Source organism: Colossoma macropomum, unplaced genomic scaffold (assembly GCF_904425465.1).
Source record: "Colossoma macropomum unplaced genomic scaffold, Colossoma_macropomum, whole genome shotgun sequence".
Lineage (NCBI taxonomy): Eukaryota > Metazoa > Chordata > Actinopteri > Characiformes > Serrasalmidae > Colossoma > Colossoma macropomum.
The window spans coordinates 17240223-17264459 of record NW_023494784.1 but is presented as its reverse complement, the minus strand read 5'-3'; the positions used below and the strand labels follow the sequence as shown (position 1 = coordinate 17264459).

The following is a 24237-nucleotide window of genomic DNA, read 5'->3' as shown; positions in this document are numbered from 1 at the left end:
GCAGTGTCAGAAAACCTAAAAAGCGCGAGACATTTTTGGGAAATGTCTTCAGGTCTTTTGACATTATATTTTTGCCATATCGCCCACCCTTACATATGAGTGCAGTTGAGGTTTTTGTGTCAGATCTATTTTGGAGCACTGGCCACTGACACCCCTGCACTTTAACGAGTACTGGCTATGGTGGGGGGTCCTCCCTTGCTGCTGCTGGCTGCGGTCCACTATTTTAAGGTTATTGGTTGTGTATACAGAATCAAGCCTCACTGAGTGGGTGCACTGTGTATTGCATGTACTGTGTGGAGGACATTTGTAATCAGACTGCTTACATGGAATAAGCAATGTAACTAGTAGGTTTTATGGTTTGTAAGTATTGTTTGCGTGTGCATGTAGGATGTAAAGCAGAGTGATTTTGCAGATATACAGGAGAGTGCAGACAGAGGTCAGACTGCTGTGGCACTGCCAGATTTAGCAGAGGAACCAAGGCTCAGGAAGCCAGACATGTTTATGAGAAATGGATAAACCACGTAAGAAACACCCACATGTACTTTTGCTTTGACTGTGAACATGAACACTGAGCTAAAAAAAAAAAGTTCCTCTGCACCAGCAGACCTTTTGACCAAATAATGTTGGTGTGCTAGTTTCATGCACCAGACATGGAATTCAAATGAATTTAACTTCTTAAACTTTATGGGCCCACACTTCATTTCCTTAATCTTGTAATTACATAACTTGCATGTTGATGGAATGGTTCTGCAAAAAATCTAATATAGCTGTAAGGTTAACATTGCTAAAAAATTACTAGAAGTCAATAGTCACCCAAATATTTTCAGTAAATAGTAAAAAAACATTTGCAAAATGTCTCTCCACCTACTCAAACTACATCCAGGTCTTTAGCAAGGTCACACAGACTTGTTGGTGTGGTTTAAGGCACAGCACAACATACTGTGAACAATAAAATACATAAAACTTCAGCTGTTGCCAAATGCTCCCATCAGCCATTTTTAATTTGATCTGATTTTTCACCGAACCTTTCCCTTATGGTTCATATGCCAAATAATTTCTAGTATTAACTGAATAATAAGACTTTAGATTAACAACTAAATAATATTCCTAAGTTGTAGGGGTTCATTGAAAAGTTAATGCTCAGTTAAATTGTTGCCCACACCTCCAAACCTTGGCTGTATTCTGTGTTCTCATTGCTGCATGTATTTGCATATAGTACTGTGCAAAAGTCTTGGGGATCTAAGCACATTATTTAAAACTATTTATCTTGGCAGTTAAGTGTGTTTTTGCTTGTAAAAACAGCATACATCATTTGAATAGATGCAAAAAACATAAATACAGTAAAAAGTAGACAAGATGACTTTCAGAAAAGTGGTTGACATCTTGTAAGATTAAAGAACAAAGTTTGGTTCCAGACTTCTCCACAATGCCCTTCCGTCACGAGCACTCCTGATTTAATTTAATCTAATTGATTAGTCAACTAGATACTGGATGTAAACTACGAAATAATACTAGGCTTCCAGGAGGAGAGATAAATCACTAACTTTTAATATTATTTGTATTTACTCCTATATTAGTTTGTTTTCTGAATAGATAAGCACTTACAGCTCAGAGAAATAACTTTTAATTATAATTTTATGAAGTGCCTAAAACGTCTCCTAAGTTCTATATGCTTTGTCTTTGTCACCCAAACCTAAATTTTGATGGCTTGTGTGTGTGGTGTGGACTCTGTCCTCTGTCCTCTTCCTTACACAACCCTGACCTTTCAGCCCTTCTGGGTTTACTAATGTATAAAACTTGCCAAATACTTTACCTTGTAACATTATGTAATCTGTTGAAGCCTTGACAATAATATTGGGACTACTGTGGAAAATGCCTGTTACATAAAATTTTCCAGCTTATTAGCTGGTTAAACGCCTCAGGGTGATTAGTATTATTATGCTTGTTAGAGTCCCAGGATGATTGCAGTTATGCCTAAACATAATCAGTGTGCACTTTCACGACAATTTTAAACTTTGCGTAGCTCACTTTGGCATCTTGATGAGTTAGCCAGTACCTTTCCCTAGAACAGGAGTGATTAACAACTGCACTTTGCTGGGACCCAGCCTCAGTCCAGACTGTAGGTGTGTATCCAGCAGACCAGGCCATCTCAACCCTACAGGATTACTGACACAGGATCTCCCCATGCAGAAATAGCCCAAGCCCAAGGGCAATCCACTGGACTGCAGGCACTTCCGTCGACCCTGTGGAGAATCAGCCTAATGTTTACCCCAGTATCAGCATTCTATTAATGGGCTCCCGCTTCCTATCAGGTGTTTGGGGGCCTAGCAGGGGATGCTGGGAAAAATGATGGGCCACAGGGCCTTTTCACAGCTGCCATCTTGGTGTCTATGTTTTTTTGCTTTTGGATAAAGGGACCTGCTGGGGGGATATGAGCTTTAAGGCTTTGTTCACTTTGTTCACTTACTGTGTTAACTGTGGACGGTAAAAATAGCCTGCACATTTGTAGACTAAACTGAAATGAATCTCGCCAGCGTCCAGCATAATCCTGAGATATTGCTACTTTTGTGTTTTTACAGTTCATCTGGTTATGTTGGCCCCTGATTCCCTAGTTCATCTCTCAGTGGGGGCACATTTGTCATATTTACTGGAATAATGGAAGCAACAAGATGAGTATACAATTGCTTGTAAGGCTGTGTAAATGAAAGACACTGTTTTGTGACTGATGATTTTAGCCAGTGGAGAATGGCTTAGGGGGTCCCTGAGGTAAAGCCCAGCACTCACACATACACACAGAACTCTCAGTGGTACTGAGGCAGCATATCCCTCTTGAGTCCAATTCAAAAATGTCCCAAAAGCATCCAAAGTCTTAGGGCTGACTCGCCTGCCAAGGAAAATGCGCCTTATGAAATGGAAAGTCTGAAGTCATTCACGGTGTGCCAGAAAAGATTAACAGACGAAAAAGTGTTCACCAGAGTACATGGAGGGCTGGGGTTAGGCTCTGCAATGTCAGTGGACAGAGCGTGTGTGGAAAATGAATTACACAAGGGCCACGGAAGTTCATTTTCAATTTAGTTTCAGTAAGAGTAGAAGCTAATACTGCTGCTAAGCTTTTACACAGTCACTCCACTCTCACTCCTCTAGTGATATGATCTTTTGGCATGTGCCGTTTGAATGGACAGTGCTGAAGTGATCTCTGAAAGAGGGAAGTGGAAAGCTTGCTGCCACAGACGTGGGCGGTGCTGGCAGCAGTGAAAAACTCTTTAAAAATTAACAAAAAAACAAAAAACAAACAGAGTTAGTGTGCCGATTGCAGTGTAGAGAACTGACTATTCCCTTTTTCTTCTCTAAAAGCGTGACAAGTTCCTGTACGAAGGGCAGGGCCGAAGTAGAAGGAACTATGGCTCCTTTTGGTTCTCTGCTGGGGTTGTTGTTGGGCTGACTCATCATACTGGGGGTGTTCGGAGGGGCTCAGAAGAGGGAAGTGGGTTTTGAGCTGAGCTTTCTCTCAGACACAGTGCAGGCCAGAGGAAGCCCTCTCCTCCTGTTCCATGTGAACTCTTGCCTGTGCATATGATTTTTGGCTTTAATGCTGACAAGATCACTATCTGAAAAATCCCCAGGAAGCTTCAAGAGGCCCATTGCAATAATTCCACAGACAAGACAAGGACTAAAGGCTCCAAACCCCTCAAAGATGAATAATATGGACACTTATAAATCTCCTCTTTCTGCTTTCAATAGAGCGCTAGTAGCTTTTTGCTGTTGTCTTGCATGTGATGTTTGTTGTTATGTAAAATGCTTCTTTTTGCTGTTACTGAGGCTGTGTGGCTCTGCTGGCACATTTCAGCTCTGTGCAAGTCTTGCTCTTGGCTGGGTTCCATCGCTCCTCCCCGTAAACACACACTGTCTCTCTCAAACACACACACACACACACACACCCTTACACTCTTCTGTATTTCCCCCTCGGCCTGTGGCAGCAGGACCAGCCTCTGTGCCACAGATGCCCACAGTTGCTCAGGGCGCTCAACATGGGAACAAAGCTTTGGCGGAACGGAGGAAGCCCGTCTGTTAGGGCTCTGCTCCGCCACTGCAAAGCTCCAACTTGCAGATAAGAAAACGGCTCCGTTTTTTTCAGGACGCATATATCATCCTCCTGTTCCATTCTCTCTACTTCCTGTGTTCCAAATCCTTTTTTTCCCTAATTTTTTGTGAACTTGCAGGGGAAAAAAAACAGCTCTGACTAATGTACACACAATTCCTTAGAACACCACTCCCCCACCCCATGTCCAAACCCAGGAGAACGGGCAGACACAACTTGATGTGTTTCACTGATTCCAAAATGAGACTCAACTACAAATAGACAGTTTACTCCCTAGACTGCGCACCCATTCTCACGTCATTCATATCTGTGCCATGCAGGGGTTTAGGAGGCGGGAACTGATTAAGTCTGGCAAGAATGTGAAAAAGAAGGCAAAAAAAAGTTGCACAATGCAGTGTGTGCCAAACTGCGGAGGGCTGAATGCTCAGTGTTCTTTAAATCTTTGTGTGTCGGGGTCAGCGTGGGGTCTTAAAGGTCTGGCTTTTCTGTGCAGGCCTGTCACCTCGTATTGATCTGCTCGTCAGTCGCTGAGACCCAGTACCCCCCTCATTGGTGGCTGTTGCCTCCGTTAGCACCCATATACATGGCAGCACTGGAGCTGTGAGTGGTCCAGAGAAATGCCAGCTAAGTAATGTAGCTGCGTCAAGACTGAGACCTGGACAAATCAAGGAAGAGTTGAAACCAAGACTTTGTAGCTGAGTCTGAGTCAAGACTAAGACTAGATTAAGATTTTTTAAGAATATTATTGAAAAGATAATTTATAAATGCTGATGGTAAGAAATAACAGATATGGTAGGGCACACAATATTTTACTGTCCATTCTTTGAATGAGGACAGCAGATGACTGTTTTTCCCCTGTTAACCAGTCTGAGTGCATGTTTTATTTTAAAGCTCTAGAGAAAATATTTTTGAATGTGTTGTTGAGATTTAATAATTCAGTACTGCAGGTGAGGAGGTCTTTCTCTCGGCTGATCTCAAGAACAAATTCTTGATCCTCTTTACCTTGAGACAGAAACAAATCCGAGACCATTCATTTGCGATCTTGAGGCCGGACTTGAGTACTACAACATTAGTGCCAGCCAACTCCCCTTCCCCTCCCTTGACTCCCTCGTCCTCCCCCTTGGCCAGACTCGAATCCCAGGCGAGCCCCCTCTGAGCCGCCCCGTTTCCAGTTGAATTGCCCTCATTCTTCTCAGGAACCTCCAGGGGGCCGGCTCCAGCAGTGCATGGCAATGAGACGCCTGAACACTCGCCTCCGTTCCCCCTCGACTCGCACTCACACCTGGGATCACCATTTCATTCCACAGCCCCGGTGAAATGGAAAGGTGATCTTAATCTGCACTCCCCACCTAACGCACACACATACACATGCACAGGCTGACCCAGTGTGTAGGTTTTCCAGAGAACGCCAGAGTACAAGGAGTCTCCATAGGGCTACAATTGAAGAGCTTTCTTTCCTCTTTTTATATAGAGTCCCTCTCTCTCTAAACTGGTCTTAATAACTGTTATTTTAGTTGCTCTCTGTGGCCAAATCTGAGTGATGACAGCTGGTCAGTGCAAATGGCAGACACTCACTGTGGGTGGCAAAAAATAAAATAATTATAGCATCAAACATGATTTATGCTTAATTCATTACCACTTGTTCTCTGTATTAATTGTGTGTAGATTTTGCATGTTTCTCTAAGTGCATTATCCAATTTTGCTAGCAACTTCTTTGCACATAATACATTTGTCTAAAATTGTTTAAAACTTGAACTTTTGACACATTAATAGGGATGCCACGTTTTTGTCTGAACATTGCTTTTTTATATCTGTAAATTCGGAAGTTGTATGTTGGCTGATTGTGATGCTGTGTTGTTCTCCATCAGTGTCTCTTGATGAAGTGTTAAGCAATTGAAGCTCAGTTATGTGCTCCACTCAGTTATGTTAATAATGTGTTTAAACACAGCTGTTTGTGCAGCTGAAAGCCTACTCACCTTATTGATTTCCCATTGCCAATGTCTTGTGGGAGCAGTGTGAGGTTAGTTTAGCTAGAGGTTGCTTCATTCATCTTATGTCCTATCTGATCATCATCATTACAGTGGCATATTGTGTGAAAGGATGATAGAGCTAGGGTTTGATTTCAGATGCACAAAATGGCGGTCGGGCAGGCAGTGAGGTCTCTGGTCATCAGTGTAGCCCATGTGTCGATCCAGAGGGACAGGAATCCCTTGAGCTCCAACTTGGGTTACCATGGCAACATTATCTTGGTCCACCACTACCTTAAGCCATTGCACATCCTGATCACAATACGTGTCCAATACTGCCAGATTACCTGGGGAGCCTGCTCTGTGGGTATCAGGAGACTAAGACTGGATTTCAGAGCAAATCACATTTTTTCCTCCACAAGACCCTTTAATTAACTTATCAGGGCTTTGCACAGTCCCTGCTAGATCAAGCCAGAATAGAAGACTGTTAGTTCTGCTGCTTTAGCCAGGTTTGTTTGGCATAGCATCTGCAGGTGACCAACTGCCCCAACTGCCTCTGTTTTTTTCTTCCATTAGCACATAATTCCATAGCTAGTGCAAAGCTGGCAACATGACCAGCCTTTTGGCAGGACCCATTAATTGACTACCATTTGAAGATGTGCTAACTGCTTTAGTAGATCTGGCTCCAAGTCAGGGCCAACCTTGTTCCTGGAGACATATCCTTCCAACCCTACTTTAACATGTTGTCTCTAATGTTCACATGTTTCTTGCCTCATTGATTAGAAACAGATATTCTTATGATAAGGTTAGAAGTAAATTCTTTAGCAGCATGGTTTAGCGCTATAGTTGTAATTTGGTTGGCTAAGAATAAAGCAATATCTAGCCTAGTTGTCAGATGAGCTGGTCTGGTACATTAGGGTTAAATTTCTAGCTTTAAACGCACAACCATGAAAAGGTCCGGCCTACTGAGCCAGGCTGTTGGAGCATGTTCACAGTGGCCTATGCCAGGAGTGAAGTGTAATGGAGATGTTTAGAGCATATCTGCTTTGCTTGCATTCTTTCTTGTGCTGCTGCTAAAATAATAAAAGAGCGGGTTACCTCAGGACACCTCCCACTGAGGCAAACTTGCATTGTTCCAATGGGCCCCACCGCAAGGGTCCTGCTTCTAAAAGGTACAGCTGCCCACCTGGTGGGAAACACACTCTTTATGCTGTTGAGACTATGTAACAGATGCTGTTGAGCTTTGCTCGTGTCAAAGGAAGCACGGATACAGTTGCCAATTAGATCGTATTATATTGTTTTCTCACTTGCTGTAAGACATAACCCACAGCATGCTGTTTGGGTTAGATTTTATTCCTTCCCAACGGCAAACATATCTTAAATCATTAAAGCCACACATAATAGAACATCACCAATGTTTCAGGATCTCTTACAGTGCTAATTTGAGCCAAGCTTACCACATGGAAAGCTAAATTGTCCTGAAAAACTGGAAATATTAATACAGTAAGTGATTTTTACTGTGTCTCCTCCTGATGTGGATGTGCTTTCTGTGCCGTTACGCCTTCAAACATGGCAAAATTGAGTAGACAGAGAGGAAGAGACGGCCACAGCGGGACCGCTAAAGCATTTCATCTTCCCGTTGCGGCCATGCTCTGAGAACTATATTAGCTCGTAATCAGATTCTACCAGTTCATTAAACTTGTCTCAGCGCTCATCCCTGTTTATGGCGACCACGTTTTTTCATGAGAGCCTCGTACAGCAGGGCTGGGTCCAGAGGGGAGTGCTAAGAAGAAGCTTTTGCAGCCTTTGTTGCAACCTAATGCCGCCTAAAGGCAGTCCTCATAGAGAAGCGGTTTCTATAAGAAAGCCTTGCCTTGTGTGGATATCTAGAGAGAAAGAAATGTCATGGGCTTCCTCCACCCTCTGGTAGCAAAGCAAGGTTTGATTGATTGTGTATGTATGTGCGTTGCCTCTGTGCTTCCTTACAGCCACACAGCAGGTCACCTGGGTGATGCAGAGCTTTTTGTCTTATCTACGAGTAGAGGAAATGGTTCAGGGCACATTATGCAAGGCGTACTGCTGGAATGCTAACATGTGTGTGAATCTCTGCCAAGTTCTGGTGCATTTTCCGGTTAAACATATATCACAGTTCATGGAAATTACAGAGCATTTTATCAGGTGTGTATTGTTTTCGTTTTACCAGTGGCGCATCTTTTCATATACTATCCAGATATCTCTTTAAACCCTGAGAATCACAGGCTTATTGCATACTAAGACTTATTATTCATGAACTTCAATGCAAACTGGCTGAACTATTCTTAGATTATAGAAGCGTGTAATAAAACTTTGGGCCCACAGGTGGGCCTGGCCATTTAAAGAGTTTTATTTATCTCACAGTTTGTGTAAATTCATCAATAATTAAAGTAAAGCTGAAGCTCAATGCATTTGGTTTAGACTAATTTGTCAGCTGGCACCCTTTGATCAGAGATTACAAGTGGTTAACAAGGAACGAAGTGAAATCTGAAAACAAAGAATATTTTTCACAAAACATTTAAACGAAAGTGATGGGGACTTGGACTTGAGTCATGTTCGAGTCATATGTTGACTGACTCACAACTTAACTCGCACTTAAGACTTGTGAAGTTTCACTCTAAGAAAAAAAAAAAAGAAATAAAATTAGGATCGCCAGCCTTAAATGCTGTAAATTCATTTCTGACCTTATTTGTGTGACTGCTTGTGCCATGCAGTGCCATTCTCTCACAGCTCACAGGTTTCAAATGAGTCTTTCATTATAGAAAAACCTTCAGTCTGATGGATAGAATGAATACACTAAATGTAATGCTTGACCAAAAGGGGAAAATCAATTGGAAACGGTTGGCTAGCATGTAGCTTGTATAGCAACGTGCTATCTCATGCACTAGCTAATTTGATTAGATGTCAGCTAATCTATCTGGAGTTTAAGTAAATTACACACATTCCTTTAAAACTTCACACAACTTCAGCTAGATTAGCTATTATGCTAGCTAGCTATTATACTTGCTATACACACTATCAACCATGTCTAGTTCTTTTGCATTATTTCTTTTTTGCATTTTTGTAAAATGCAATGCCTGCAGCTTATAACTAAACTAAACTAAACTAAAATCAAATTTTCTACTAAAGACTTGATTCGGACCCGAAACCCAGATACAGCCAGAAAGTATATACAAATATACATAAAACTATAAAACTAGATCACATAATTAACAGGTTAACTCTAATTTCAATGTTTTTTCAATGTTTCCTAAAAAATACTGTATATTTTCTTTTTTTTAATTCTCTATATCATTTCTAATTTCTGCCTGTAATAGCACTGTACTATCTTTGCCCTCCGTTTCTATGAACCTGCAGTGCCAGCACAGATGTTTTTGTTTACTCTAGACTGTAAAGCTGAAGTGTTTATTAATTACATACCATCGTGACATCACCAGCTGCTTCATTGTAGTCTGTGCTATTGTTGAGTGAGAACAGCAGTGCGGAAAAGGTGAGAAGATCACACACGGACGCTTAGTCATGGTGAACGCGGCCTACGCAGTCGCTCCCCTCTCACCTTTCTCCCATCTCACTTCTCTCTCTCACTCTCTCTCCCTCACTCTGTCCCCACAGACTCCATCAATAACAGGATGTTAATGCTTGACGGAATGCCTGCAGTCCGAGTCAAAGCAGAGCCGCTGGAATCTGAAAGAGGGGTAAGAGGGAAACATTTGTTGTTATCATATGAAAACCTTTCTTTTTAGTACCATTTGAAAACTGCAGCACATTGTATGAACATGTTATGATGGTATAAATTGTCCAAATTTATTTGGAATAAAATCTTGTTACATTAGCATACAGTAAAGTTAAGAATGTTGTTTGCCTTCTCTTGTGAAGTTACCATTTTGGAGACATGAAGTTTTGTTATCCTGGAGATGAGTTTTTTGTTTTTGCTGTTTTCTGCCTCTACACCCTACCTCCACACCTCACTCCTCCTCTGCTTCCATCCTGAACACCCCTTCAACCCCTTAAACCCCAACATTGCTTTCCACGCTGTGATACCCTTAATTACTCCCAGGCATTGATAGAGGGGGTGAAGGGTGTGTGTGTGTGTGTGTGTGTGTGTGTGTTTGTGTGAGTGTGTGTTTGAGTGTGTGTGGGGAGGGGCTGTCCCTGATGGAGCACAGGGCTTGGGGAGAGAGACACAGCTGGAGCAGGAATGCTCCCAGGGCTTTCAGTCAGGGCCACTGTAGCCAGGCCCACCATTTTGGCAAGACACAAGCACAGATGCACAGAGATACTCCTGCTGGAGTCTAGCTCTCTGTCTGTTTTTCTCTTTATTTCTTAGTTTCATCAAGGATCCACGCCACTATCACTGTTTCCTCCTTCTACATGTCCATAACAAAGATCATGTGATCACAGTGTTATTTCATTTCTTGGTCTAGTCTCACTTTATATTTTGATAGTCTTCTTTTGCTTTTCTACAAATGCTCAAATAGTTAAATTATCTGGTGAAACTTGTAGATTGTCAGTAGTGATTTAGGTTTAGGGTGGGCCTGTAGATAGTGACGGTTAACCAAGTTACCATGGTAACAGTCTCCAGTGATGATTAAAACTTGTTTACCACCAGTTTAAAAACCTGTCGTTCACTTATTTGTTCACTTAATGTAAACCAATGCAAGACACTGGTGCTCTCACACATAAACATAACTGAACTTTTAGACATGTTGGAGGATGTGATATCCTACTTTAATACCACATTTATTGTACCTAGCATAGATAAGGTTATTTTAGAAACATGGCTGTGCTGGTTAAATGTTCTCGGTCTGGCAGACAGACATTCCTGTTCAAAAAGCCTCAGATGTTACGGTGTACAATTTAGGACATTCTCATACCACAGCATCAGCTTTCACCCATCAGGAAAAATGACAGTGTCTTGGGAAAACTTGGTCAAATTGGGTACAAAATCATGGCTCGGCTCTCGTTCTTCAGGAGAAACAGGCTTTCTCAAACAGGCTTAGGCAAAATGGCTTTGGAGAAGGAGGCATCAGGCCAAGAGACCACAAACACTCTGACGAAAAAGTTTGTGTGACATTTGCAATTTCGTTCTTTCTTTTGAGGATGATTACAGTTTTGTGTCCAAATCGAAAATAACATCATACTACAACCACAACTTTTAATGAACTGTGCTTATGTTCTTTGATTTGACAAAGATTAATCTTGCTCCTGTGTCTGCCCAGTTTAAAAGACCATCACATAATTACTTAACGACAAGGTAAAGGAACCCCAAAAAATCCCCCCCAGGCCTGTGTTACCTGCACAGGCCTAGTTCAGGATAAGGGTTAGGATTAGGACAAGAATTAGGGCTAGGGTCCGATTCTGGGCTGTGGATAAGGTTAGGGTTATGTTCACACTATAGCGGGAAACTCATGTTGTGCGCTGCCCTGTACAGCAGCAAGATTTGACTACACCATCAATCAGACGGCGAGCAACTTTTCAGAGGAGCTCAAACAAACATCTAAAACACTCCTTAGAACATCAAAGTGAATGGGTGGAGCTAAACTGCTGTATAAGTGGACCTATGTAAAAATGTATGTTTAGCTGTGTTGTAGGTTTCATTTCAACTTTTGGGAGGAGGGCACAGCTCATACCACCTCACCAATCATATAAAAAAGATTTTAAAGTAATGATTAGCATTAAAGACACATTACATTAGGAATGTGCTGTTAAAGGTTTATTCAATATGAAATACATTTTTACCTTATATAATTTACAGTACTGTAATTACATTTAAACAACATGCTGTCACCAGTAATATTCACAGTTATAATGCAGCATCATAACTGTTGGAGGTGGCCTCTTGGTTAACTTCATTAACGTAAGTATTCATATAAAACTGTTCATCAAGCTAAGCAATAGAAACCTCACTTCAGTATCATTATGTTTATTAATGTAATAAACTTATAACCAACAAGGCTTTTCCCCTCATGGGAGTTCATAGATAAAAGTGATGCAAGTATCATGATGAAAAAAATTATACATTTATCTAGAACCTATATATGAGAGGCTTATTAAACAATAAAAACACAGTATGCATTTGCTGTACTCTATGTTTTTTGCTCCTTACGCTCACACTTTGACTTTGACGCTCAAAATAGTTCTAATACCGGGCTTCCTTCTCTAATATCAGACTTCCTTTTCTTCATTGCTGTTTACACATACAGATTTCTGATCTCTTCAACATAGATCAGTGTAGCTGTTAGGCAGTGGGCTGAGAGAGGCAAGGCTAGAATTGCACTAATCGAATACCTTTAGAATGAGACTCGACCAGACAGTTTAACGTACAGTCGTCACTGGACAACACCGTTTAAAACTGGACTCTCTAGCTGAAAACCAGACCCCTTGGTAGACATAGACACAGAAGTACACCTTTATACGTAAAAGTTTTTCTCTAGGTTCAACAAAGTAAATAAATCTGCTCGACCTACTAAACTAGCTAGCTAGCTAGCTATTGCTAACAGACTAGGCCTTTTAAACCATAGGAGAGGTGCAGGTATATAACAAGCTTGCAGTGTTTTACATAATCACAGGTAGTCTGCTTAGTTTACCTCACTTTTATACATCCATGACAGTCTTGAACATGTGGAGCTGGCTCAGTTTGCCACAGTAAAGAAACATGAAAGATGCTAATTATATTGAGACTACGTTTCCCAGGAGTCTTGTGTGTGCAGGGAATGTAAAGACATGACAGGAAAATATGGATTTAAACCTAGATCCTCTCTGTTTAGGCCATAGTTGATTAGCAGTCACAACTCATTGTTAAAAAGCATTGTCTGGATTCAATTCACCCCCCTCCAAACATTAAAACCATAAAAGCGACACACCCTACCACTCCAACTGTTGTCCCCACTTATGATATTCAGTTTGCATAAATGAACAGTATAGACTAGGAAGTGTGTGGAACATTTTGAAACTTTGGCAGTGTTTACATACTACAAAAAGGTCCTTTAATGACCAAGTCAGCATGTAACAGTTGTCCTTAGTGTTTCTCAGGAAGGACACTCATATGAAAAGCATTCGTAACTCCTCCATGTTTTCTTAAGCAGTAACTTATGCTGATAAGATGATAGCAGACCTAGCAGACAGACAGGAAGTAGTTTTATTTACATGCAGACAATGGGCTCGACTTTGTAGCTAGTGGGGCATACTGTATTAGCATCAACACACTTGTTATTAGCATTCTTCCCTTCATCTCATTTGATACGTTTGAAACCGCAGATGCTTATGATATGGCCTTCTTTTATGTGGCGTCTTGCCAAGGCCGGGCTGGAAATGGTTAGCTTTAGCGAAAGCCTTCACCCGAACAGGTTAGCGAAAACAAACTCCAGCTCAACCACCATCCCCAAATAAAGCGAAAGGCACTGGAACAGAGAGCGAAGTTGGTAGAGCTGAGGAGGCGTGAAAGTGAGAGAAGGGGGGGGTAGCTGAGTTGAGGTTTAGAAACATGCCGCTTTCTGCTGAGATGACATTCAAACAAGGGCAGGAAATGCGACATGTATGTTGTTTTGGCACTCCCACAGACACTTTGATTTAGACTGTTGTTAGTTTTGGCTGAATTTGAAAGTAGGTCATATGAGGTTTTCTAGGAGGAGATTTCCTACATAATCACTTTATTCACTTTAGCCATGCATTTCTTATATGCTTTCACTGTGGTTTATAGCATGGGAGCATGTTATCATGCTGTTTAATCGCAGAGGTGTATTGCGATCTAGTGCTGTGTGAAATTGTCTGTGCCGGTATACTGATATGCCAGTATACTGAAAATCAACAATATTTATGTTTAGTTTTAGATTACTTTAGTGTATGTCATTTGCTGGATGCTTCAGATTGTTATGAGCAGTTAGATCCCGTTGCTTTTAAGTAAATGTGTCTCAATATCTGAAAATCAGTGTGTACCATTAAGAATTGTCACTACTGAAACACGTATTTTATGCAAATTAAGTAAACGTTTTTGTTTTAATGAAAAATATTCAGATTTTATGTGTGTACAGCTATTCAGAGCTGTGTTTGCTAGTCTAGTTTTGTGCTGGCTAGAGTCTTTGCTCAAAGTTATGCTCAAAATTAGCTAAAACTGTTACTACCGAAACAATCACTACCAAAACATTTGGTAAAGTTTTGGATGTGTTATTGTTTTAGATGTGACAAAATGTAATGTTTAAATATTTATTTTAATAAAATAAACATAATAAAGGTATAGGGATCCTTTAAAGCAAACAGATTTTAGTCTTAAGTCCAATCAGTTAAAAGTCTGAAATGTTTTTTTCAGCTCTGACTTTGAGCCAATTCAGAAGAATCATCCACACATGGAAAATTTAGGGATGTTAAATTTTGTTGCGATTACAATCACAAACAACCTGCAAATGGACAGCATTTAATGCACTGCTTTGACCATTGAGCAAGTAAACTTAATTGAAACTGCGTTGTAGCTGAATGAGCCAGTTATAACGATATGGATGTCAGAAAGCTGAAGAAAATCTAAGCCTCTTCTCTGGAGACTTCAAAAGCCTGAGGCTAAACTGCCTGAGGAGAATCAACACCACAGTCCTCAGCTGATGAAGGAAACACCAAAGGGTACATCAGAGGGAATTCAGTTGTACTAAAAGAAAAGTTCAGTATAACAATGTGCACCAGGCTTCTCTGTCTTTAGAAAAGTTTCACCTCTTCATGCTGCACTTCGAACAAGACTGGGTCTCATTCACCAGCCTTTCTTAAGAAGAGACTTTTAAACCCATTTACGCAGTTTTTACAAGGATTCTGATATTCGCCAGTGTTTTCTTATTTGGGATTTGTTCTTAGGTAAGAACAGAATCTACACACACTCAAGAGCACAAAGGTGGGAACAATGTTTAAAAACATCATAAATCTGACATAGACTTTTTCTTAGGACCTTTCTCAAAAACAAATTTAAGAAAAAACTTAGGAAGACTTTGGTGAATGAGGCCCAGTGTCTTTTGTAGTAAGGGAGAGACTAAAGAGGAGTGAGCTACTGCTGCTGCTTCTCCTGAAAAAGGTTGACCAGAGATGTTGCCTCTGTGCATTAAACGAGAGAATCATTTTTGGGCTAGTTGAGGTCTCTCTCTCTTTCTCTCTCTCTGGGGAGTTTCACAAACAAGTCTTTCAATTAGGCAGTGAGGTTGTGATGCAGATTTGAAATTAGGGCCTGATCCTTTCTCTTTATAAAATGCTCATTAGCTGGTTGTTAATTGCAAATAGAAGCTGCTTGTTTGGCTTGGATATTAGCCCCTGTGTGTCACTGCATAGCACCAAAATCCTAAATGTACATTCTCAAAATTCCTCAAAGAAGGACCATTCACAGACATTTTGGGGGTTAGTGGCTCAAAAGAAAAAAACAGCCAACATCAATGTGGTTTAGTCTTGATTTAAAGTTAAGTCAAAGTCAAAGTCAGCTTTATTTCTTCTCATCCAAGATGTGGTGAGAAAGCAGTGAAATACAGTCTCTCCAATAATAGACAATAATACACTAAATACCAGTTGGCAGAATGTATTCTGTGGAGTGATGAATCACACTTCTCTCTCTGGCAGTCTGATGGACCAGTCTGGGTTTGGCGAATGCCAGGAGAACGTTACCTGCCTGACTGCATTGTGCCAACAAGTTTGGTGGAGGAGGGATAATGCTTTGGGTGGGTTTTCAGGGGTTTACCTAGGCCCCTTTGTTCCAGTGAAGGAAATCTTAATGCTTCAGCATTACAAGACATTTTGGACAATTGTATGCTTCCAACTTTGTGGGAACAGTTTGGGGAAGACCCTGTTCTATTCCAGCATGACTGTGCCCCAGTGCAAAAAGCAAAGGCATGGTTGGGTGACTTTGGTGTGGAAGAACTTAACTGGACCACACAGAGCCCTGACCTTAAACCCATCAAACACTTTTGGGATGAACTAGAATGGAGATTGGGAGCCAGGCCCTCTCGTCCAACATCAGTGTCTGACCTAACAAATGCTCTTCTAGATGAATGGGTGAAATTTCCCACAGACACACTCCAAAATCTTGTAGAAAGTTTCCCAGAAGAGTGGAATCTGTTATTACATAAGTGCGGAAGGTAAAGTGCAACAGATGAAGTGAGTAGTGTGGCTGAGGTAGCAGTCATGCTACATATTACAACATACTGCAACTACTCTTATCAAGTGAGAAGTCTAATCGTGTTTCAGAGGAAACCACACATAGTGTTGAGTTTTTCTCAAGGCAGCTAATTAATTTATCTTTTAAAGTTTGACGTAGTATGTAAAAATGATTAAAATTTCAAAATCTACAGTTCACTCTTCATATATAGAAACAAAACTGCAAAGGATTAATTAACTTGATTAATTAGTTGTTTCTACAATGCCACAAAAACCAACGTATTTACACATATCTCCCTATTCAGCCAACAGCAGTTTAGCTCCACCCACTGTTGAAGTTATAAGTAGCGTTTTTGCCTGGTTCTGTAATGATGTACAATACAGAACAGAGATTCTTTGCATAAATCAGTATTAAAAGCACAGTAACAAAAACAGCCTGTTTAATTGTTGGGCATGTAAAAATAAATTATGGATATTTTGGTGTGTAAAACCACACAAATATTGTAAGTGGACCTCAGGGAAAAAAATGTACTGACCCCACCAAACAAAAATTGAAAAAAACGTGAATTAAAGATGATACTAATTTGCTTGCTTACTCTCAATTGTTTTGTCTTAAACAAGTTGATGCTCCGAAGTTGTGCTACTCCACCAGCAAGCATCAAGCCTAAATGTTTAAATAAAACTGCCTATTTAAGATTTTAGAGATGCATTATGAATAAATAGAAGTGACTGTGTAGTTAGATGGAAGCTAACTGGTGAGGTATGTTGTTGAGAAATTGGATCTTTCCGTCAGTCATGGGTGTGCAATGTGTCAGTACCTATATGAGGGGTCTAGTATAGATTTTAGGGGCCCAAGTGCAATTTTGTCTCTGCTCCAGTAGCACCACCATAAAAAGGTTTAGCTGATAAGTAGCACCTCTTGCTGCCGTTTGTTTTGTCATTGTTCAAAGTAACCACATTATGCAATGTGATCTAAAGAGATTATTGTTGCTTTATTGGCAGGATTGACAGCCCTATGGTGACATACATCCATGAGAGGGCGCTCAAGAGCGATAAAGCTTGTGGAATCCAAGCTTCTGAGTAGCTCTATTCCCAGGGCGATGCTAAGCTAGGCCTCACTAAAACGAATCTCGAAAAATGGTCATATACAGCATAATTAGTATACATGCCAACCAAGAAGGCACTTGTACAGTCAACAGGACAGGAGCTCAAACAGCTTCTGGAGTCTGTGCATGTGCCTGCCTTAAAGAACAACAAAACAAGGAGTTAATAAATATTTATGTGCTGCCATATTAAAACCTTCTTATTGTTTTACACAATTTAAAAAAAGATCTGCCTTTTAGATTGTGTGAACATGTCAGGATTAATCCAAAATTACCATATATCAGTGTTTTTTAAAGTTTAAAGTTACCATGTGAGGTTTTGTCAAAGTTTTGCTTCTAACACAGAGTATCAGAGTATTCAGAGTATTCAGACTTCTGTCCTTTGTCACCAAGTTCAAAAGTGTGAAAAATGGTTTTGAAATCTATACAAAAGCATGCAAACTGCCTACATGTGAAAGATAGGCCTGGTGGAAAATTCAAGTTGACCTCTGTTGTACTGAAAAGGACTAAACTGCTACTGAGGGATTGTTAGGGGTATTGTCTAACTCATCAGTGTGAAGGGCTGGTCTTTGTTCTGAGAATAGTGCAGGCTTTTCTCCCTGTCCAATCAACTAAGTATTGTAATCCTGACCTAGAGGTCAAGGGTCTTGACCTGTGACAATGCCCTCTGACTTCTAACTGAATAACCCGTGTGTTTGTAAATCACGTCACAGGCGTTGGATGCCCCAGTAGTAGTCTTTTGGCCTCAGAAGCAGTTTCATTGTGCTGCATGCTGCTGATTCACAGGCCTGTTAGATTTTCTTTAGGCCTGAAATCACTCCATAATGCAAAAACAGTGCACCAGCGTGATCCTCCTCCAGCATGTTAATCCTAGCTGCCGTGAAGATTTGAGAACTTTTCCCCGTGCATTTAATGAGCTACTCTGTCATGATTATCTGACACTCTAAGGGTGATCATCTCCTGCATTGCTCCACTGCGCTTTGGCCAGAGGCTGCAGAGACCTGCACTGTACAGCATTCAAGACTTTACTGTTGACAGACTGGTTTGCCCTCCACATTGTTGTCCTTTGTGGTTCAAATTTCCAGCCCTTTTAAGATTTCTTAGAGCAGATGATTTGGAACTTCTTCAGAAATGCTGAGGGTTTTGTAAACAAGGTTAGGTATTTTTTGCCTTGTGTGAGGTGGTCAACAAATATCTCACACAAATATGTGTTTTGAACGTTTGCATGAAGACGATAGCATCTAGTGATAGCCAGGCTGCCTGAGCGAGCAGAGTCGGTTTTGGTTTTGGAGTGAAGATAGTGTCAGTTATAGGGAGTGTGCGTGAGTGTCCGAGAGAGAGTTTAAGCTTGGGGGGCTGGGGGGACGTGCTGACTGAGCCACCAGCGCACAGCTCCTCTGAGGCACGTGACAGTGCCAAAGCAGGTCAGGAAATTGGGCCCATATGATGTTTTTGCAGCAGTGGAGAGCAGATTTAGTGGAGATATGAGTGGAGCCATGAGGGATGAGTCGCAGTGAGAGTGAGGAGAAGCAGGACAGACACACAACCGCTGCAGACGCCACCCCTGCCAGCTCTGTGTTATTACAACTAGGGCTGGCCCGAATAATTGGAATACTCAAGTATTCATTCGTTATGTTGGTTTTCGTTTCCTTATTTAGTATTCGAAGCGTCGTCTTTTGTTAACCCTGTGGACCCCAAAAGACCTCTAGAACTCCCTCATAGATTCCTGATAGATTTCTGAGTCAGAGGCTTGTTTGTCATTGTTTTAAACAAAATTACTTAACGATAGACATGATATCCAGGTAATGTTACCTGGCTAAAGGCTGAACATAGCCACACCCCCCACACACACTTTCGCAGTGGCATCCCTTTTCTTTGAAATGTAACAGTTAAATGAAGCAAAATAGATAAATACACATGAATTTGTTTGGCTATAGGTTTGACTGTTGAGCAACATTCAGGTGAAGAACCTGAGGACATCCTCAGTTACTCATTTAGTCGAGATACAGAAACAAATGGAGACAGCAAGCTAGCTAATTGATTCATTAAACTTTAGCGGATTCCTACAAGTTATGAACAGCTGTAAATTTATAAGAATTTAGTATAAAACATTGAAATAAATTGCTGAGTCCTCAGTCCTGAATGAGATTTGTGTTCTGTCAAAGTTATTTCAGTTAGCATGGGATTGAACTTGGGCTACCAAGTTGGCAAAGGAATATAAGTTTGACTATCAATACAATCTATACAATCTATATAATCATTCAATCAGTTTTCTTTATGGCTGTGAAAACACATCACTAAAATAAATTAGCATCTCGAAAACAGCCTTGCTTAAGACTATAAGGTTAAGACTGTACTGTACACAGTGGAAGTCATATGTCAGCAACATCCAGAAACACTGCCAGCTTCTCTAGGCTCAAGCTTATCTGAAATAGACTGCACAGTCTACAATAGACACATGTATTGTGGTCCTATGGTCCAACCTTTCAGATTTTTTATGGAAATAATGGACGTTGTATCCTCCGGGCCAAGGAAGAAAAGGACAACCCAGATTGTTACCGGCATAAAGTTCAAAAGCAAGGGTCTGTCATGGTTTGGGGGTGTATTAGTCCCCATGGCATGGATAACTTGTCACACAGACAAGATGGATAAAAGTATGTAGCATAGCAGATACATCAGGGAAGTGGGGGTGCTGACTGCTAAAAATAGTAAAAAAAAGAACTAAACATGAATATAATTCGAGCCTAGTAACGACCTATGTGTGCTTATTTTAGGGTGTAGTTTGTATTTTATTTTGTTTTTTTTATATAGTATTTATATTATGATATTTATATTCAATTTTATTTTTATCTATTTTCAAAATCTGCAGTGCCATGCACTGTTTAAGGTAATGCATTTTCATTACTGCAGGCCAAGTCGCTTTCCTTGCCAACTGTTGGATGCTTTGGGGGGTGTGCTGCTAAAACACAAGGAACTTTAGATAGAGTTAGAGTTAAGATAGAGTTAGAGTTAGAGTTTTAAGAGTTAGAGATGCAGAGTTGCAGGTTTAGTTTGGAGCACCAAAGCACCCTAATGTTGTTTTTAGGTAACACCGTCCCATGTTTTGAATACATTTGTTGTCCTTTAAACCATTATATCTCCTGCTCTGTGTACATTCAAGTATTGAATCTCAGCATGTAGCTTGACTGTGGGTGTAACCCAATTGGTTACTGCGCAACATATCAGCAGTGTGATATTGCTCAGCTCATTTGAATAAAGTACTTTCAGAATAAGAAAAAGCAAATAAATCAGGGCATACAGCGGTAGTGTGGTATGTCAGTTATATGTATATACACCAATCAGGCATAACATTATGACCATCTCCTTGTTTCTACTCTCATTGTCCATTTTATCAGCTCCACTTACTATATAGGTGCACTTTGTAGTTCTACAATTACAGACTGTAGTCCATCTGTTTCTCTGCATACTTTGTTAGCCCCCTTTTACTCTGTTCTTCGGTGGTCAGGACCCCCATGGACCCTCACAGAGCAGGTACTATTTGGGTGGTGGATCATTCTCAGCACTGCAGAAACACTGACGTGGTGGTGGTGCGTATGTATGTGTGGTGGTGATACGAGTGGATCAGACACAACAGTGCTACTGGAGTTTTAAAACACTGTGTCCACTCACTGTCCACTCTATTAGGTGCACCTGCGTTGTTGGTCCACCCTTTGTGAAAAAGCCAGAGATAGCTGATGATAGCTCATCTCTTGCTGTACAGTATGAGCTAATCATCCTCTAGTTCCCTCATTGGTGGTCACAGGACGCTGCCCACAGGACGCTGTTGACTGGATATTTTTGGTTAATGGACTATTCTCAGTCCAGCAGTGACACTGAGATGTTTAAAAACTCCAGTAGCACTGCTGTGTCTGATCCACTCAGACCAGCACAACACACACTAACACACCACCACTTCAGTGTTACTGCAGTGCTGAGAATGATCCACCACCCAAATAGTACCTGCTCTGTGAGGGTCCATGGGGGTCCTGATCACTGAAGAACAGGGTAAAAGGGGCTAACAAAGTATGCAGAGAAACAGATGGACTACAGTCTGTAATTGTAGAACTACAAAGTGCACCTATATAGTAAGTGGAGCTGATAAAATGGACAATGAGCATAGAAACAAGGAGGGGGTCATAATGTTATGCCTGATCGGTGTATTGTATGTCTTACCTCATTATGGCATGTTATGACATGCTCTGTTTGATGTACATTATTAAAATTAAAAATTGGTACATTATTGTGCATCATGTTGCAGTGTGTTACACGTATATGCTGTTTAAAATTTTTGCGCCCCTATTGTAAAACACATTTGCAGGTGTCTTGAATTCTATTTTTTTAAATGGTGTCATACAGTGTCAGAAATCACATCCTGTTACAAGTATCCTGTTATAAGCATAACAGGATTATAAGGATTAACAAGATATGTATATCCTGTTAGAAGCAAGTATGTCTGAGCTAAATTAATAATTGCTTAACAATTTAGACATGCGTTTTGCGTGATGCTAACCGTGGCGGTATAAGCCTTCGGTCATGTAAGCTACTTCTTAATATAGATACCAAGGTGCCACTTTTTCTTTAAACACTACAAACAATGCCTGGTATCGCATCGGTGCCATCTCTACTGGTTAGCTTAATTAGCTTTGTAGCTCCAGTGCAAAGCTTAAAAAGCCAGCAGCAATCATGTCTCGACTGAATGCATTCATTGACTTCAAAGTACAAAAGTACAATTTGTGTGAGTTTTATTATTATATTTGTAATAGAACAAGTACTGTTGCTTGTTTTGAAGCATATTGGATTACTATCTAGGAGAACATCTTAGTAATAGGTTATGGCATCTGTAATCTGAATATCTCTGTCTCCCACAGTCCCCTAGAGTACACAGTTACCCTGATATGGAGGCCGTGCCCCTCTTCCTGAGCAAAGTGAAGGCAGAGCCACCAGAAGACCTCCTCTCTTCTGAGCAGTTCCAAACTCAGACTGAGCCCGTAGATCTGTCGATCAACAAGGCTCGGCCATCACCCCCTTCTGCTACCGGCTCTCCCATCACCTCTGCCTTCTCTCCTTCATCCTCCTCTTCATCGTCCTCATCCTCGCCCTCCGTCATCGCCTCCGTCTCTTCGGGCATGCCGTCGGTGTTGACACCAGGGCCTCTGGTAGGCTCTCCCCCAGGAGTCCGAGGCCAGCCGTTTTTGCACATCATCCACCCGGTGCCGCCCTCAAGCCCCAGCAAACTGGCCAGCCAGGTGCATCGCATCCCGGTGGTCGTGCAGTCACTGCCACTCATGTACACTACGGCAGTGCGCTCGCCCTCAAACCACCTCAACTCCACCATCATGTTACCTCTTGTGGACGAGGCCAAGGGCAAAGGTGAGGGACCACTCAGCACTTTATGAGTCGTTTCATGCCTGATTAGATTGTGATTTCAAGGACACATACCCTAATTTTTTCTTGCATTTTATTATTAGTTTTCATTGAGGTCCACTTTTTATGTACCAAAAAAGGGTCATGATCGATTTTTGCCTGACCATTTTCCAACCTGTCTTTCATCCCTCAGGAATAAACAGGCTGTTTTTGTTACTGTGCTTTTAAGACCAATGTATGTAAATGAGCTCTGTTCTGATTGGCTCTTTAGAACTTCAGCATGAATGGGTGGAGCTAAACTGCTGTAGGCTGAATCGGTGGATATAGAATAGGTGGATACATGGAAATGTGTTTGTTTTTGCGACATCACAGAAACAGTGAATTTAAAACAGGCTGTTTTTGTAACTGTGCTTCCATATATGAATTGTATGGTGTGGGCAGTAAACAGTATGTTTAGAAACTACATCGTTTTCCATTAAATTGGCTCTTAATTTAAGTTGTTTAGATGGCAGCTTAGACTACTTAAACTTATGTATTGATGAATTAATTGACTCATTTACTCTGTTATGCGTTCTTCAGTTCCTCTTCTTTTGCCACTTTCATTAACTAAATCTGTTCCAAGGAATTTCTTCTTTTGTGGTGCAGTGAAACAATAGAACAATATATTGCCCCCAGTGCTTCCTTTAGTTTATTGCACTCTGTTGCAAATGACTGTGTATCATATGATCATAGAGTGCCTTTTTAGAGTAAATGACACATCAGTAATAAAAATCCATTTTTCATAAGAAACGTTGTTGACTTTGTCGATTAAGCACTGCAGCCCTACAGCCAATAACAGTAGTAAGCTTCAAACGACAGTAGTAAGCTTCAATCAACAAAGAAATATAGAAAGTAGGTTATTTAGCGATGTCTGGGGTGGAATTAGAGGTATTAGACACCAGACGAGGCATCAGTGTCCCTATCCCTTTCCACCATACAACTGCTGATCTTTTAATCATGCACAGTTATGAGCTTGATTGTCCTCAGCTGCCTGTGCAGGTCCTGAAGTTTTACAGTAGGTTCTTTCTGTCTGGCCCTGGCTGCTCCCTGACTAGGTCTTTGTGCATCAAAGTGCACACTTGAGGTCGAACATGAAAAGAAAAAAAGGCTTGCAAGAAAACGTCAACACACTCTAACTCCAGTAAAGACCCTCTCCTGCACTTTCTGGGAGCTGCGGGTGTCTCCAGGCACTAATGCGTTTCTGGTGAGCGGAGATGAGATTTGAGAGATGAAAGTGACTTTCCGTAAGCGTGAGATTTTCCCCAGCGCTATCGCCTCCAGTGCAGGTAACGGAGACCCGCTGTCGGCCCTGTGCCACCCGGCCTAATCAAAAGCACACATCTCAGGCTTCCCACAGAGCTCCTCAGGTCCAGGACCTCACTGGCTGCTCTCTGGGGCTGCTGTTTGGAGCCGGTTTCCTGCAGGGTGGGGCTTTCTTTCACTGCTCTGGCCCAAAAACCACCAAGCGATGGGTGTT

The 24237-nt window shown here is 41.2% G+C and overlaps 1 protein-coding gene across 3 annotated transcripts in view; it reads left to right on the top strand.

Annotated features, from left to right (window-relative positions):
- Nucleotides 1-24237, top strand: part of klf12b (Kruppel-like factor 12b) — a 58572-nt gene that overhangs the window by 10811 nt on the left and 23524 nt on the right. For all 3 annotated transcript variants that reach the window (XM_036580635.1, XM_036580549.1, XM_036580474.1), the window contains exons 2-3: nt 9712-9794; nt 22226-22727. In XM_036580635.1, coding sequence (XP_036436528.1) covers nt 9729-9794; nt 22226-22727 — 568 coding nt within the window. In that variant the 5' untranslated portion in view covers nt 9712-9728. The remainder of the gene's footprint in view (nt 1-9711; nt 9795-22225; nt 22728-24237) is intronic.